Source organism: Belonocnema kinseyi, chromosome 1 (genome assembly GCF_010883055.1).
Source record: "Belonocnema kinseyi isolate 2016_QV_RU_SX_M_011 chromosome 1, B_treatae_v1, whole genome shotgun sequence".
NCBI lineage: Eukaryota > Metazoa > Arthropoda > Insecta > Hymenoptera > Cynipidae > Belonocnema > Belonocnema kinseyi.
In genome coordinates, this window is record NC_046657.1 from 142,226,561 (window position 1) to 142,245,140 (window position 18,580).

At 22.9% G+C, this 18,580-nt stretch overlaps 1 protein-coding gene across 2 annotated transcripts in view; it reads right to left on the reverse strand.

Annotated features, from left to right (window-relative positions):
- LOC117171462 overlaps positions 1 to 18,580 on the reverse strand; it is a 111,284-nt gene that overhangs the window by 18,514 nt on the left and 74,190 nt on the right. Inside the window, exons 11-13 of one of the 2 annotated variants that reach the window (XM_033358817.1) lie at positions 10,904 to 11,003; positions 5,205 to 5,731; positions 3,880 to 4,063 (exon numbers count right to left, since the gene is read on the reverse strand). In XM_033358817.1, coding sequence (XP_033214708.1) covers positions 3,880 to 4,063; positions 5,205 to 5,731; positions 10,904 to 11,003 — 811 coding nt within the window. Of the gene's footprint in view, positions 1 to 3,879; positions 4,067 to 5,204; positions 5,732 to 10,903; positions 11,004 to 18,580 lie in introns of both variants that reach the window. The other variant, XM_033358807.1, reaches the window with a different exon arrangement.

Genomic DNA, 18,580 nt, shown 5'->3' on the forward strand with positions numbered 1-18,580 from the left:
TTCCACAATCCACTCACCTCAAATTTCACCACAATATCAGAAAAACTCAGCATCCACAATTCCCACTACTTTACGCTTTCATACCGGAAACGGAAGTCAACTAGATTAGTTTAATTTATAGTTAAAAAATCGGTTTTCATCCATAAAGATGAGTTTTAAACGGAAATGATTGATTATATAACTAGATTATTTAAATTTTCAGTTTAAAAATTAATTTCCAATACAAAAAATAATAATTTTAAGCGTTAAATTATAACTAAAAAAAAAAAGTAAATTTTCAGTTATAAATTAAATAGTTAAATTTTCAGCTTAAAAATTAATTTGCAACCAAAATATAAAAAAGACAATTTTTCAACTAAATATTGTTCAATTTTTATCCAAAATGATTAAAATTTAACTGAAATAGCTTTCAAATTTCCAACTGGACGATGTAGTTCAATTTTCATTTGAAAAAATATATTTTTATAGTCAAAAAAAAAGAAAGAATTTAAAAAAAAAATGGTTATATTTTCTACGGCATAGTTGAATTTGCGTTCAACATTTAGTTAAATTTTCAATTTAAAAAATTGATTTTTCAATCAGAAATGAATTTTAAACTAAAAAAAATCATTTTTCAACCGAAAATTAAACAATAATAAAATTTTTAGGCAAAAAATTAATTTTCAGCCAAACAAATGAAGTTTTAACTTCAACCAAATAGTTACATTTTTGGCAAAAAATTACTTTTCATAAAAAAAAGAAGTTTTCAATCAAATATCTCATATATCAACCAAAAAAAAATGAATTTTTCATTAAAATGATAAATCTTCGATCAAAAAATTAATTTTTAACCAAAGGATTTAACTTTCTACCAAGTAATTTTATTTCTAACCTAAAAGATGAAGTTGCAAGGAAAATGATAAATATTTAAATGGAATACTTGCATTTTTAACCGAAAAGAAGAATTTTTAAACAAGAAGATTAATCTAAAAAGAAAGAGATCATTTTCTACAAAAAATAGATTTTTGAAAAACAAAATAAGTGATTTTTTTTACGAAATAGTTGAATTTTCAATTTGAAAAGACAAATTTTCATCCAAATTGTTGAATTTTTTAAGAAGAAATGTTGAATTTGCAACCTGAGTTGTTTAATTTTATACAAAAAACAAAAATTTTCAACCCGAAATATTAATTTTCTACAAAAAAGAATGGTTAAATTTTCGGTTAAAAATTTAATTCTTAAAAACACAAAAAATTGTATTTTCAACAAAATAGTTTACTTTTCGAAATAGCTGAATTTGCAATAAAAAAAAGATAATTTTTCAGCCAAATTGTTAAATTTTGGACAAGAAAATATCAATTTTTAACCGAAAATATAACAGTTAATTTTTTAGTTAAAGAAATTACTTATAATCCAAACTGATGAATCTTAAACTAAAATGATGAATCTTTAACCGGAATAGTGAAATATCATACCAAAAAGTTGAATATTTTCAACAAAAACAATAACGGTCAATTTTTCTATTAACAATTTAATTCTTAAACAAACTAAAAAGTGGATTTTCAGCAAAATAATAAAAATGTTCTATACTTGAATATTAAAATTTTTAGCTAAAAAATTGATTTTCTACTAAAAAAGCCGAATTTTTAACAAATTATATAAATTTTCTAACGAATAATTTAATTTTTAAATAAGAAATATAAATTTTTAACCAAATAGTTGAATTTCCATCAAAAAAAGATACATTTTCAACTAAAAGTAGAATGGTCAAATTTTCTTAAAAAATTTAATTCTTAAAAAAAGAAGAGCGGATTTTCAGCAAAATAGTTCAATTTTCTATCCTTGAATATTTAATCTTTTAGCTAAAAAATTAATTTTCTACAAAAAAAGGCTAGTTTTTAACAAATTATATAAATTTTCTAACGAATAGTTTAATTTTTAAATAAAAAAATATAAAATTTCAAATAAAATTAGAATGGTCAAATTTTCTTTAAAATATAATTCTTAATAAAAAAAAGAGTAGATTTTCAGAAAAAGAGTTCAATTTTATTGCTGGAAAATTACAATTTTGAGCTAAAAAATAGATTTTCTACAAAAAGGCGAAGGTTTAACAAAGTATACAAATTTTCTAACGAATAGTTTAATTTTTAAATGAAAATAATAAAATTTTCAAAAAAATTGTTGAATTATTATCAAAAAAAAAAAAAAATACATTTTCAACCCAAAATTGAACGGTTAAATTTTGTTTTTAAAATATAATTCTTAACAACAAAAATCAGATTTTCAGCAAAATAGTTCAATTTTCTACCGGAATAGTTAAATTTTTAGTTTAAAAAAAAAATTATTTTCAAACTATTAAATTGAAAACTTAAATTTTTAATCGAAAAAAAAAATTTTAAGAAGAAGATTAGGTTTGAAGGAAACAGACAAATTCTCTTCTAAATTTTTGAATTTTGAACAAGAAAAAATCAATTACTTTATAAAAAAAAGGCGAATTTTTTACGAGGTACATACATTTTCAGACAGCTAGTTCAATTAATAAATAAAAAATTTCATTCCAAAAAGATCAATTATCAACATAAAAAAAATGTTTAAATTTTGTTTTAAAAACAATTCTTAACAGCAGAAAAATTGAATTTTCAGCATAATAGATAAATTTTCTACTGAAATAGTTAAATTTTTAGTGTCAAAATAATTTATTGTTAAGGAAGTAGTTATATTTACACTATTAATTGGAATACTCGAACTTTTACATTTTCAACACGAAAAGATAAATTTTCAACCAAACATATTCAAATTTTCAGTTGAAGGAATTAATTTTCAACCAAACTGATTAATTTTCTACAAAAGAGGCAATTTTTAATAAAGTATAAAAATTTGCAAACATCTAGTTCAATATATAAATAAAAAATATAAATTTTCAACCAAATAGTTGAATTTTCAGTCAAAAAAGATAAATTTTCAAATTTAAAAAAATGGTTGAATTTTCTTTTAAAAATCTAATCATTAAATACAACAAAAATCTGATTCTTAGCAAAATAGATAAATTTTCTACTGAAATAGTTAAATTTTAAATTAAAAATAAATTTTTTTAAATTTTAAACTATTAATTGGAATACTTGAATTTTTAACCAAAAAGAAAAATTTTTCAACAAGAAGATAAACTTTCAACGAAAAAGATAATTTTCTTCCAAATTGTTGAATTTTCAACAAGAAAAGATAAATTTTCAAACACATATATTCAAATTTTCAGTTAAAGGAATTAATTTTCAACTAAAATGAAAAATCTTCAATTCTAATATTTTAATTTTATATCAAAAAGATGAATTTTCAACCAGAAAGATTAATTTTCTACAAAAAAGACAAATTTTTAATAAAGTGCATAAATGTTCAAACACCTAGTTCAATTTATAAATAAAAAATATAAATTTTTAACCAAATAGATAACCATTAAAAAAAATACATTTTCAAAATTTTAAAAATGGTTAAATTTTCTTTTAAAAATCTAATTATTAATAACCACAAAAATCGGATTTTCAGCATAATAGTACAATTATCTTCTGGAATATTTAAATAGTTAAAATAATGACAATTTGAAATTTTCTGCGATGAGAAGTAAATTACCTGTTTTGTAAATTAAATTCCCGGTAATTTCCCGGTCACGTCGCCACCCTGAATATTTAGCTTTCTAAAAAGGGGCAAAATTAATAAATAAATATAAATTAATAAAAATTAGAAATTTAATTAATTTTTAAAAATTAATAAAAATAATGATGAACAAAAATATTAAATTAAATAAAGACATTAATAATAAAAACAACAATGATAAATTATAAATAAATAAATTTAATGAATTCTAGGACAAATTAATAAATTAAGAAGTAGAGTTTATTGATTTACCTGAGCTTACTGATACACGCAGTGGCTTCTTTTTGCGATGAAGGGGCGAGTTGAATGGTGTCGAGAAGTTGTTTAAACTCGAAAATTTCCGAATTTTCAGGATTTCCATTCAAATTTGTCGCCGAAGCTGGGGAAGACAAACGACGCGAGGCCGAGTGTTTCGAACTTTTCTTTCCACTGAGAACTACTGAAAAAATTTAATTATATATTTTTTTAAAACAGCGCATTATTAACGCAAATAATTAAAATTCGAAAGGTGGAAATTTAATTGAACTCAATCGAAAAACTTTATTTTAAAAATTTCCAGACATTTCCAATCGTGCAACATTTTTAATTTTTTTATAAATCGAATAAGAGAATTATAAATTTAAATTAATAAATTTTTAATTAAAAAAACAATTCAATTAATTTTAGTAGGGTTGGAGTTAATAAAACAAATTTCAAAAAGTCTATTAAAAATCCATTGATAAAATAGTTCAGGACAAAATTATTTTAAAAATCAGGGCGAATCTAAATAAATTCAAATTGGTTGCAAAAAATATTTAAAAACCTTGAGAGGTTTTAAAATTTCATAAAATCATTGAAATCCTCGGAAATCATAAAAAAAATCCCTTGAAATTTGGTTAATCTCTTAAAAATGCCTTACAATAGTTTAAAATGCTCATACATATTTCAATTAATTTGAAATTTTGAAATAATTTAAAAACTCCTTGAAATATTTTTAAAAACTTCTTGAAATAATTTAAAATTCTTTAAAGTATTTCAACTCCTTGGAAATTGTTAAAAATCGTTTGAATTTTTTGAAAGCTCTTTAAAATTTCTCAAAAGTTTTAAAAATACCCTAAAGTTAAAAAAGCTAATTTAGAAAAAATAAACTAATTTTCAACCAAAGAAAAATTAAACTGTTGAAATAAAACTTGGGCAGATTTGTCTTCTGATAATTCGTAAAGTCCCCAGTCAACAAATAAATTCCGGGTCCTTTCCCTAGAACGGGTCCAGCAGACCCGAGCAAACTTTAAACAGAAATATCTCCAGTTTAAATAATCTTAGCTCCATTTTTTATTTTCCTCAATTGTATCCCAGAGTCTCGCCCAAATTAGCATTATAAAACTACATATGAAAATTAATTGCGTATAATAAATATTTTGCAATAAATGAGAAAACTCGGCTGAAAAAAAAACGTCCGGGTCCCTGGGACCTGTTCTAGCACTTGAGGGTTAAAAAGATCCTGAAAATTAAACACCTCGAAATATTTGAAAATCTTGAAGTCCTCCGGATATTATTTGAAAGCTTTGACAAAATAAAAAAAATAAATAAATACTAACCACTTGGAACGGTCAGGTCCGAGAGTCCAGAACTGTCCAATTCACTCGTCCTGGCGGCGCTCTTGAGAAGTAAATCTGGAAAATCCCTCTCGCAATCGACCGAGTTCGACCTCGTCGCGGGTTCCGATTTCGTCTGGCTGCAAGCGAGAAGCACTCCGGTGCTCTCCGGTTGGCAAATGTTGGACAAGCGACTCGATCGCATCGCGTTGCAGATTGGCTGTGATTGGCAGAGCCGCGAGACAAAGGACGACTCTTGTCGCTCGGGAAAGTTCGGCTTTCCCGGGGACGAGTCGAGCTCGGGATGCTTCGGCGAATATCCGAGCGATCCGTGCGGATTCAGAGAAGGGCCGCAGTGCAGGGAACTTCGCGGATTGTAGTGCTGCAGAGGTGGGATCGAGTTTCGAGGATCGCGCGCGTCCTCGAGGTGATGTTTGAAGCAGAGAGAAGTCCAAGCGGAATTACGGTCCTGCATCTCGAACAAGTGCAGCAACATTATTTCGTCCTCGAGACCGTCGCTGCCCCGCAATCTGTTTTGTGTGAAATTTAAAAATTCGAAATTTGTGTCATGTTCCCAACTAAACTGGGGGCTGTTCAAATCCTAGGTGGCGCTACTATCGAAACTTTTTTGAAATTCGTTATCAAAAGCTTACTTTTCATCCAGGAAATATACATTTTCAACCAGAAAGTTTAATTTTCTACCAACTATTTGAATTTTCAATTTTATTTAAATTTTATTTTTAAAAAATAAGAATAATTGTCTACTCCGCAAGACGACTTTTTAACATAATACTATTATTTTCTACCCAAAAGTCGAATTTCTAACAAAAATATTGTATTCACCGAAAACTTGAATTTTCAACAAACAAGATTTATTTTCTATCCAAAAAGTCGACTTTTTAACAAAATAGTTGTATTTCCCAACAAAAAACGGAATTAAAAAAAAATCTTCAAACCAACAAGACGACTTTTTAACAAAATATAGACATTTTCTACTAAATAGTTGAATTTTCAAACTAAAAGTTACATTTTCAACAAACAAGATTTATTTTCTACCCAAAAAGTCGACGTTTGAACAAGAAAATTGTATTTTTAACAAAACAAAAATTAATTTTCAACAAACAAGATTTATTTTTTACCCAAAAAGACGACCTTTTCACAAAAAAGATGTATTTTAAAACAAAAAATTTAATTTTCAAAAAACAAGATCAATTTTCTACCCCACAATATGTCTTTTTAAAAAAATTAACGAATTTTCTATCAAATAGTTTAATTTTCAACTAAAAAAGTTCAATTTTTACAAGAAAGACGACTTTTGAACAAAATAGATGTATTTTTAATCGAAAAATGAAATTTTTAACCAAAAACATAAACTTTCAACAAACAAGATTAATTTTCTACCAAAAAAGGCGACTTTTGAACCAAATATGGGTATTGTCTACCAAATAGTTGATTTTTCAACCAAAAAGTTAAATTTTTAACAAAAAATTTTCATCAAAAAGTCAATTAGGTGGCGCTATTTTCGAAACTTTTTTGAAATTCTTTAACAAAAAGTTACTTTTCATCCAGGAAAGATACATTTTCAACTAGAAAGGATGAATTTTCTACCAACTATTGGAATTTTCAATTTAAAAAAAATTCAACCTAAAAGTTACATTTCTAACACACAAGATTCATTTTCTACCCTACAAGGCGACATTTAGAAAAAATATAATAATTTTCTATCAAATAATTGAATTAAAAAAAAAAGAATAATTTTTTACCCCACAATACGACCTTTTAGCCGAATATAGGAATTTTCTACCAAATAGTGGAATTTTCAACCTAAAAGTTTAATTTTTACCAAACGAAATTAAATTTAAACCCGAAAAAACGACTTTTTAACAAAAAAATAGGAATTTTTTTACAAAAGAGTTGAATTTTGAAACTAAACATTACATTTTTAACACACAAAATTTATATGCTACCCAAAAGTCGACTTTTTAACAAAAATATTGAATTTTTACCAAAAACTTAAATTTCAAAACTAACAGTTTAATTTTTAACAAGATTCATTTTTCAACCAAAAAAACGACCTTTTTAGCAAAATAGTTTATTTTTCAAGAAAAAATTGAATTAAAAAAAATCAATTTTAAAACTAAAAAGACGACTTTTTAACAAAATATATGAACTTTCTAGCAAATAGTTGAATTTTCAAAAAATAGGATTAATTTTCTACAGAAGAAAAAAACTACTTTTTAACCAAATATAGGAATTTTCTACCAAATAGTTCAATTTTCAACCAAAAAGTTAAATTTTTAACAAAAAAGATTAATTTTATACCCAAAAAGTCGACTTTTTAACAAAAAAACATTGTATTTTTACCAAAAACTTCAATTTTTAAACTAAAAGAATTTGCACAAAAATGAAGACTTTCTAACAAAATAGATGTATTTTTAATCGAAAATTTGAAGAAAAAAAAAGATAAATTTTCAACAAATAAGAATAATTTTCTACCCAGAAAGTTGACTTTTTAACAGAAAAATTGTATTTTTAACAAAAACAAGAATTTTCAAACAAAAAAATTTAGTTTTCCACAAACAAGATTAATTTTCTACCAAAAAAGACGATTTTTGAACCAAATATAGGAATTTTCTACCAAATAGTTGTGTATACAAGAAAATTGTATTTTTAACAAAAAAAATTTAATTCTCAATCTAAAAGTTTAATTTTCAATAAAGAAGATTTATTTTGTATCCAAAAAGTCGACTTTTTAACAAAATAGATGTATTTTCGAACAAAAAATTTAATTGAAAAAAAATCAATTTTAAAACTAAAAAGACGAATTTTTAAAAAAATATATGAATTTTCTAACAAATAGTTGATTTTTCAATCTGAAAGTTACATTTTTAAATGACCAGATTTATTTTCTACACAAGAAGTGGACTTTTTAACAAAAAATTGTGTTTTAACAAAAACTTGACTTTTATCCCAAACTTTAATTTTCAACAAACATTATTTATTTTTACGCAAAAAAAAAGACCTATTCACAAAATACAAGTACATGTATTTTCAAACAAAAAAGTGAATTTTCAAAAAACCACATCAGTTTTCTACCTTACAATATGACTTTTTAACAAAACATATGAATTTTCTACCAAATAGTTAAATTTTCAACCAAAAATTTAAATTTGGAACAAAAAGTATTTATTTTATACCCAAAAAGTAATCTTCTTGACAGCAAAAAATTGTATTTTTTAAGAAAAACTTGAATTTTCATAATAAAGGTTTAATTAAAAAAAAAAACAAGATTCATTTTCTACCCAAAAAGACGACCTTTTCACTAAATAGTTGAATTTTCAACCAAAAAGTTAAATTTTTAACAAAAAAGATTAATTTTCTACCAAAAAGACGACTTTTTATCCAAATATATGAATTTTCTATCAAATAGTTTAATTTTCTACCAAACAGTTGAATTTTCAATAAACAAGAATAATTTTCTTCACAAAAGTATTATTAAATATTAATTAATATTCTGGCACAAAAGACAAAGTTTCAATAAAAGAGGGAAATTTTCAACTAAAAAAGATGAATTTTCAAACAAGAATGAAACTATTCTCTTTTCAGTTAGGAAACTTATTTTTTAACAAACAAACAATAACGAGTTTTCAATAAAATAGATAAATTTTGAATCAAAGAAATAATTCTCAACTATAATGAATTTTCAATAAAAAAAATTAATTTAACCCAAATAGTTAAACTTTCCACCCAAAAGTTAAATTTTTAACCAAAAAGATTAATTTTCTACCCAAAAAGTCGACTTTTGAACAACAAAAAATTGTATTTTTACCAAAAACTTGAATTTTCAATCTACAAGTTAAATTTTCAAAAAAAAAACAAGATTTATTTTCTAGATAAAATCACGACATTTTCACAAAATAGTTGAATTTTCAACCAAGAAGGTAAATTTCTAACACAAATCATTTATTTTCTACCCCAAAAAGACGAATTTTTAACAAAATATAGGAATTTTCTACGAAATAGTTGAATTTTCAACCAAAAATTTAAATTTTGAACAAAAAATATTAATTTTATACCGAAAAAGGCGACTTCTTGACAACAAAAAATTGTATTTTTTACAAAAAACTTAAATTTTCAAAAAAAACAAGATTCATTTTCTAGACAAAAAGACGGCGTTTTCACAAAATAGTTGAATTTTCAACAAAGAAGGTAAATTTTGAATACAAAACATTTATTTTCTACCCCAAAAAGACGAATTTTTAACAAAATATAGGAATTTTCTAACAAATGGTTTAATTTAAAAAAAAAACAAGATTAATTTTCTACCCCGCAAGACGTCTTTTTAAGAAAAAAATAGTCATTTTATTTTGAATTTTCAATCTAAAAGTTTAATTAAAAAAAAAAAAACAAGATTCATTTTCTAGAAAACAGACGGCGTTTTCACAAAATAGTTGAATTTTCAACCAAGAAGGTAAATTTTTAACACAAAACATTTATTTTCTACCCCAACCAGACGAATTTTTAACCAAATGTTTGATTTTTCTAGCAAATAGTTGAATTTTAAACCAAAAGGTTACATTTTTAACAAACAAGATTTATTTTATTTTATTTAATAAAAAAGTTGAATTTTCACAAAAAAAAAGTTAAATTTCTAGTCAAAAAGATGACTTTTTAACAAAATATATGAATTTTCTATCAAAATAAATGAATATTGAACCACAAAGTTAAATTTTCAACAAAAAAGATTTATTTTCTACTTAAAAAGACGGCACTTTTTACAAAATATTTGTAATTTCAACCAAAAAATTTAGTTTCTAAAAAAGAATAATTTTCAACTCAACAAGACGACATTTTAACAAAATAAGGAATTTTTCTACCATATGGTTGAATTTTCAACCAAAAAGTTACATTTTTAACAAACAAGATTAATTTTGTACCCAAAAAGACGAATTTTTAACCAAATACATTCATTATCTAGCAAATAGTTAAATTTTGAAAAAATAACATTAATTTTCTACCCAAAAAGACGAATTTTTAAGACAATAAAGGAATTTTCTACCGAATAGTTAATTTTTAAGTAAAAAGTTACATTTTTAACAAACAAGATTAATTTTTTACCCAAAAAGAGGAATTTTTAACAAAATAGATGTATTTTTACCAAAAAGTTGAATTTTCAACCAAAAACTTAAATTTTCAACAAACAAGATTAATTTTCCACCCAAAGAGATGAATTTTCTACACTGTATAATCTGTTTAAATTCATTTTCTCCACCCATAATACAATTTAAATTAATGTACATTAATAATAAAAGAGTGTTATTAAAAAATATAAATCGCTGACCAATTTTCCTTTTCTCTGACCGTCACAAATTCATATTTCAGGTTTAATTTTCAACAAAATAAATAAAACTATAACCAAAAAAGACAAAATTTCAAACCAAAGTGGAATAGTCATATTTACAGTTGAAAAATTAATTTTTACTCATGATGAAACTAATTTTCATAAAAATAGCTAAATTTTCAACAAAAGAAATTAATCGTCAACCAAAAAAAAATTTTTTTAACGATAAATGTAGAAAAAAAAAGATTTTTAAGTAAAGGAACCAATTTCGTATTTTATATCTAATATAAAATATGAAGATTTTTTTTAATGTTTAAAAATTAGCAAATAAATAAAATATAGGAGAATATTTTCAACAAACCTGCAATTTTCTCCAGCAATATCCCGATTTTCCAGATACTTTCCCTTCTTGCTGGGCATCCACGGAATTAGAGATTCGGCGACTTCAACGTCGTTTTCACCTGAAGAAAACAAAATTTTTAAAAACATTTTCATTGATAAAAAGTTTTGAATTCAATCAGATATTAAAATTTGCAAGATAAATTTATTAAAATACAGTTGAGCTTTCGTCAAAAAAGTTGTTTTTTAATGACTTTTTAACCAAATATTATATTTTCAATACAAAAAATTAATCTTCAACAAACAAGATTAATTTGTACCCGAAAATATGAAATTTTAACAAAATATGTAATTTTTTACCAAATGGTAGAATTTTCAACAAACAAAATTTATTTTCTACCCAAAAAGTCGACTTTTTAACAACAACAAAATTATATTTGAACCAACCCTTGAATTTTCAATCTACAAGTTTAATTAAAAAAAAAAAAAAAAAAAAAAAAAAAAAAAAAAAAAAACAAGAATAATTTTCTACCCAAGAAGGCGACTTTTTGACAAAATATAACAATTTTCTGCCAAATAGTTAAATTTTCAACCAAAAAGTTCAATTTTAAACAAAAAAATTAATTTTCTACCCAAAAACTCGAAGTTTTAACAAAATATAAGAATTTTCTACCAAATAGTTAAATTAAAAAAAAAATTCATTTTCTACACAAAAATACGACTTTTCAACAAAACATATCAATTTTTTACCGAACGGTTGAATTTTCAATCAAAAACTTAAGTTTCCAACAAACAAGATTCATTTTCTACTCAAAAAGACGACTCTTTAAAAAAATATATGATTTTTTTAGCAAATAGTTGAATCTTCAAAAAGTAAGATTAATTTTCTACACAAAAAGATGATTTTTAAACAAAATATATGAATTTTGAACCAAAAAGTTGAATATTCAACAAAGAAGATTAGTTTTCTACCAAAAAAGACGATTTTTTGTTACAAAATAGTTGAATTTTCAAGCAAAAAAATTAATTTTCAAGAAAAGAAGATTAGTTTTCTACCCAACAAAACGACTTTTTAATAAAAAATAATAATTTTCTACCAAATAGTTGGATTTTTCACAAAAGAGTTGTATTTTCAAAACAAAACAAAAATGAAAATTTAAAAAACAAGATTAAGTTTCAAACCAAAAAGACGACTTTTTAATAAAATATATGAATTTTCTATCAAATAGCTGAATTTTCAATAAAAAAGTTGAATTTTCTCCAAATAATGTCAAATTTCTATCCGAAAAGATGACTTTTTAACTAAATATATGCATTTTCTACCGAAATGAATAAATTTAGAATCAAAAACTTTAATTTTCAAGAAAGAAGATTAGTTTTCTACACAAAAAGACGATTTTTGTTACAAAATTTCTGTATTTTCAACTAAAAACTTTAATTTTCAAAAAAAGAAGATTAATCTTCTACCCAAAAAGACAACTTTTTAACAAAATATACTAATTTTTTTACGCAATAGCTTAGTTTTCTATGAAATAGTTGAATATTAAAAAAGAGGATTAACTTTCTACCCAAAAAGACGACCTCTTCACAAAATAGTTGTATTTTTGACAAAAAAATTTAATTTAAAAAACAAGATTAATTTTCAAACCAAAAAGACGACATTTTAACAAAAAAGATTAATTTTATACCCAAAAAGAAGATTTTCGTTACAAATTAGTTATGTTTTCAACTAAAAAAATTAATTAAAAAAAATAAGATTAATTTTCTACCCAAAAAGACGAACTTTTCACAAAATCGTTGGATTTTGAAACAAAAAATTAAATTTTCAAAAAATAAGATCAATTTCCTGTCACACAAGACGACTTTTTTAAAAATATAGGAATTTTCTACCAAATAGTTAAATTTTCAAAACATAAGATTAATTTTCTATCCCAAAAGACGACTTTTTAACAAAATATATGAATTTTCTAGCAAAAAGTTGAATTTTCAACCAAAAGGTTCAATTTTTAACAAAAAAGATGAATTTTATACCCAAAAAGACAAATTTCGTTACAACATAGTTATGTTTTCAACTGAAAAATTTAATTAAAAAAAAAAAAGAAGATTGATTTTCTACCCAAAAAGACGAACTTTTCACAAAATCGTTGTATTTTGAAACAAAAAATTGAATTTTAAAAAAATAAGATCAATTTTCTGCCACACAAGACTTTTTAAAAAATATATGAATTTTCTACCAAATGGTTAAATTTTTGACAAGAAAGATTAATTTTGTACCCAAAAAGTCGATTTTTTAAACAAAACAAAATGTATTTTCTACCAAAAACTTAAATTTTCAATCTAAAAATTTAATTAAAAAAAAAGATTAGTTTTCTACCCAGAAAGACGACTTTTTAACAAAATATAGGGATTTTCTACCAAATATTTGAGTTTTCAACTAAAATGTTAAATTTTTAACAAAAAATATTAATTTTTTACCCAAAAAGAAGATTTTCATTAGGAAATAGTTGTATTTTCAACTAAAAAATTTAATTTTCTAATAAAGAAGATTAATTTTCTACCCAAAAAAACGAAATTTTCACAAAATCGTTGTATTTTGAAATAAAAAATTGAATTTTCAAAAAACAAGATCAATTTTCGGTTACACAAAGACGATGTTTTAACAAAATCTACAAATTTTCTATAAAATAGTTGAATTTTCAACTAAAAGTTTAAATTTTCAACAAAAAATATTAATTTTTTACCCAAAAAGTGGAGTTTTTAAAAAACAAAAAAATGTATTTTTACCAAAAACTTGAATTTTCAATCTAAAAGTTTAATTTAAAAAAAAAAAAAAAACAAGATTAATTTTCTACCTAATAAGGCGACTCAAAAAGAAGATATTTAAAAAAATATGATTTTTTTTAGCAAATAGTTGAATCTTCAAAAAGAAAGATTAATTTTCTACCCAAAAAGATGATTTTTGAACAAATTGCATGAATTTTGAACCAAAAACTTGAATTTTCAATCTTAAAGTTTAATTTAAAAAAAAAACAAGATTAATTTTCTACCCAATAAGGCGAATTTTTAACCAAATATAACAATTTTCCACCAAATAGTTAAATTTTCAAAAAACAAGATTACTTTTCTATCCAAAAATATGACTTTTAACAAAATATATGAATTTTCTACCAAAATAAATAAATTTTGAACCAAAAACTTTAATTTTCAATCTAAAAGTTTAACTAATAAAAAACAAGATTAATTTTCTACCCAATAAGGCGAATTTTTAACCAAATATAACAATTTTCTACCAAACAGTTAAATTTTCAAAAAACAAGATTAATTTTCTATCCAAAAATATGACTTTTAACAAAATATATGAATTTTCTACCAAAATAAATAAATTTTGAACCAAAAACTTGAATTTTCAATCTAAAAGTTTAATTAAAAAAAAACAAGATTAATTTTCTACCCAATAAGGTGAATTTTTAACCAAATATAACAATTTTCTACCAAATAGTTAAATTTTCAAAAAACAAGATTAATTTTCTATCCAAAAATATGACTTTTAACAAAATATATGAATTTTCTACCAAAATAAATAAATTTTGAACCAAAAACTTGAATTTTCAATCTAAAAGTTTAACTAAAAAAAACAAGATTAATTTTCTACCCAATAAGGCGAATTTTTAACCAAATATAACAATTTTCTACCAAACAGTTAAATTTTCAAAAAACAAGATTAATTTTCTATCCAAAAATATAATTTTTAACAAAATATATGAATTTTCTACCAAAATGAATAAATTTTGAACCAAAAAGAAGATTTTCGTTAGGAAATAGTTGTATTTTCAAATAAAAAATCTAATTTTCAAAAAAAAGAAGATTCACTTTCGACCCAAAAAGGTGAACTTTTCACAAAATCGTTGTATTTTTAAACGAAAAATTAAATTTTCAAAAAAATAAGATCAATTTTCTACCCCACAAGACAACTTTTTAACAAAGTATAAGAATTTCTTAGTGAATAGTTAAAACTTCAACAAAAAATATTTATTTTCTACTCCGCAAGATGAATTTTTAACGAAATATAAAGGTCATTCCGCGGGAGGTTTACCCCCTACATTTTTTTTGCGTAAAATATATATTTTTTTTATCCTTTTTTGAAAAATATTCAATACATATATTTTTATTTCAATATGATATGCAAAATTTCTGAGAACTATAGATTTTTATTAAATTATCTTTTTAAAAAAAAGTGATCGTCTTAACTTTTTTATAACGGAAAATAAATATATTTATGAAGAAAATTTCAAAAAATTTTATCTAATATGCGCTCCATTGAAATTCATAAATAAATTAGACATTTTTATAAACAGAAACTATTAATTTCTCCACTTTGAAATTTTTACAGTATACTCTGGAATGTCTTAGAAATATTAATCCACAAAAAAAGTGAAAAAAATTGGTTTCTTTTTTAGAAATCTCTATTTGTTTATAAAAATCAAGCGCACATTAGACAAAATGTTTGATATTTTCTTCATAATTACTTCTTCAGTTGTAAAAAAGTTCAGAAGATCACTTGTTTTAAAACGATAATTTTCACAAATTGATTTCTCGGAATTTTGCATATCATATTAAAATAAAAAAATACCCATTAAATATTTTTTAACAAAAAAAGATTTAGTAACAAATGGTTGAATTTTCAACCAAAAAGTTAAAATTTTCGAACAAAGATTAATTTTTCTACCAAAAAAGAAGGCTTTTTAATAAAATATATAAATTTTCTACCAAAAAGTTGAATTTTCAATCTGAAGAAAATGATCCAATTGAAGCATCTGCTCCAGAGTTTACTTTTATTAAATCATTTTACGAAATCACAAGTATAATAAAATATTCTAAAATTTTTTGCTTCGAAATAAAGATCGGAAGAAGCTGGAAATTTAGATGGAAGTTGGAAAATTGGATGTCGTGGGATTTGGCATTTCTCTTGCAACCGTATCGTCTCGTTTTTCGTTTGTTGGTTTCTCGACTTCAAAATTTTTTTCGGATTTTTGCCCCTGCCATCTGCAAACTATCGCCTCGCCAATCGAAGAACATGTTCCTAATTTTCCGGAATTAGGTTTAATGAGATTTGGGAAGGACTGGATTATGGGCATTTTGGGTCATCCATAAACTAAGTTATCAATTTTGTAACATTTTTAATTGGTAGAATTAAAAAAAAAATATATATATATATAGTTGGATCTTTAACCAAGTATAATTCAATTCGAAATAAAACAAAGCTAAATTTTTCAGAAAGGATTTAATATTTCGTAATTTAATTAAACGAGATTTAAATTTTAATGTTCCTGAAAATAAAACCAAAATTCAAATGTAAAAAAGAAAAGATAAATTTTATTTTTTGGACAAAAAGAAAAATGAGAAGGCAACTAACTTTATAATTTTTAATAAAAGAAAATAATTTACAATAAGAATAAAAAAGACGAAAGAAATAAAAAAGAGAAGGCATTATTTTTATTTATGTCGAAAAAATAAATTTTTCTTTTCTTTTTTATGAAAAAATTATCTTTTTTCCAAATTTCAATAACCAAATTTTATGGTGGTTACAATAATTTGGTCGTTTGATTCTTTATTTAATTTTCATGAAATTCGGCCCACTAATTTCATTATTAGACGTTGAATAGGATTTTTATTTTGATTTTAATCTCATTTAAATTTCTTTAATAATAAATAAAAAAAATATAGAATGGTGAATTTTTAAACAAGAAATATGACTTTTCTACGATAAAGTATGAATGTTCAATCCAAAAGGATAAATTTTCAGTTTTATTTTCCAACAAAAAAGATGACTCAATAAAAGAATTGAATTTTAAAATAAAAAAGATGAATTTTCAATGAAATTTTTGAATCTTTAGCAAACAACAATTAATTTTTAACCAAGAAAGTTTAGATTTAAACCAAATTGTTTAATTTCATACAAGAAAGAATGATTCTGAATGAAAAATGTAATAGTTCATATTTTAAATTAAAAAATGTTGGAATAATTATAAAATTTTCAGTTAAGGACAAAAATTTCAAAAACAAAAAAATAAATTTTCAACAAAATTATTAGATTTTCCGTCTAAAAAATGAATATTTTATGAAAAAAACAACAATTTTTAACAAAAAATTTACGTTTTAACTTAAATAGTTAAATTTTCATTTTTTAAAATTACTCTTTAAAAAAGTAGTCAAATTTTCAACCAAAAAGATGAATTTTCAATTAAATTGATGAATCTTTAACAAAAAAATTAATAGTTAAATTTCCAGCCAAAAAATTAATGTTCAACCAAAGGAATGAATTTTCAACTAAAATGATGGAATGTTTAAATGGAATAGTTATTTAATTTTCAGTTAAAGAAAAAAAACTTCAACTCAAGAAAAATAAATTTTCAACATAATTGTTAAATTTTCCGCCTAAAAAATTAATATTTTGTAAAAAAACAATTTTCAACAAAATAGTTAATGTTTTAACTGGAATAGTTAAATTTTCATTTAATACAAAATTACTCTTTAACCAGTAGTCAAATTTTCAAACAAAAAGATGAATTTTTAATTAAATTGATAAATCTTCAACAGAAAAAATTAATTATTAATTCCATTTTTAGCCAAATTGTTGAATTTTGAACATTCAAAGTTTAAAAAATAATATTCAGTAACGCTTTCAGTTTAACAAATTAATTTTCAAAACAAAAACATTTTCAAATTGAGTTTTCAACAAAAAATGGAACAGTTACTTTCTTAGAATAAAAAAATAATTATCATCAAGAAATAAACGATTTTTTCACCAGTTAAAATTAACGAAAAAAAGCAAATTTCTGACAAATTAATTGAATTCATAGCCAAAAAGATAAATTAAAAAAAAAAAATTCTACCAAAAAATACGTATTTTTTCAACTGCATGGTTTATTTTTTAATCAAATAGTTGAATTTTTAACTGAAAGAATATTACTTTTAAACTACAAATGGAATAGCTAAAAATTCAGTTCGAAAATTAATTCCCAACAAAATCAGAATGCGTTTTCTTCAACTAGTTGAATTTATCCAAAAAGGATACATTTTTATAAATTTTTGCATAAAAAAAGATATTATCTAATAATAGATCAATTTTAAAACAAACAGACGTATTTTCTACAAAATAATTGAATTTTCGTGCCGAAAATAAGAATTTTTAACAAAAAACTTAATTTTGAACTATATGGTATGAGTTTTCACCAAATTGTTTAACTTTCAAGTCAATTTTTAACTAAAAAGAGTACATTTCTATCAAAAAACATAATTTTTCATCAGAATACATGGATTTACAATTTAAAAAAATGATTTCTTAACCAAATAGTATAACTTTTACAAAAAAAAAATTGAACTAGAAATGTAATATTTAAATTATCAGTTTGTAAGAAGTTAATTTTTAAACAAAAAATAAACGAATTTTTAAAGAAATACTTAGATTATCAATTAAGGAAATGAATGTTCAACTACAAAGATATATTATTAGAAAATGAATTTCCGACTAAAAAAGATCAATTTTTATCTAAAAAATTGTATAGTTAAATTTTCAGTTAAGGGCATGTGACACAGATAAATACCTATATTACCGACCTCACTTTTTCAGTTCACTGAATGTTTTTTTAAACCTAAGAACTTTTTTTATAAATAAAATATCGAGCTGAAACTTTGGAAA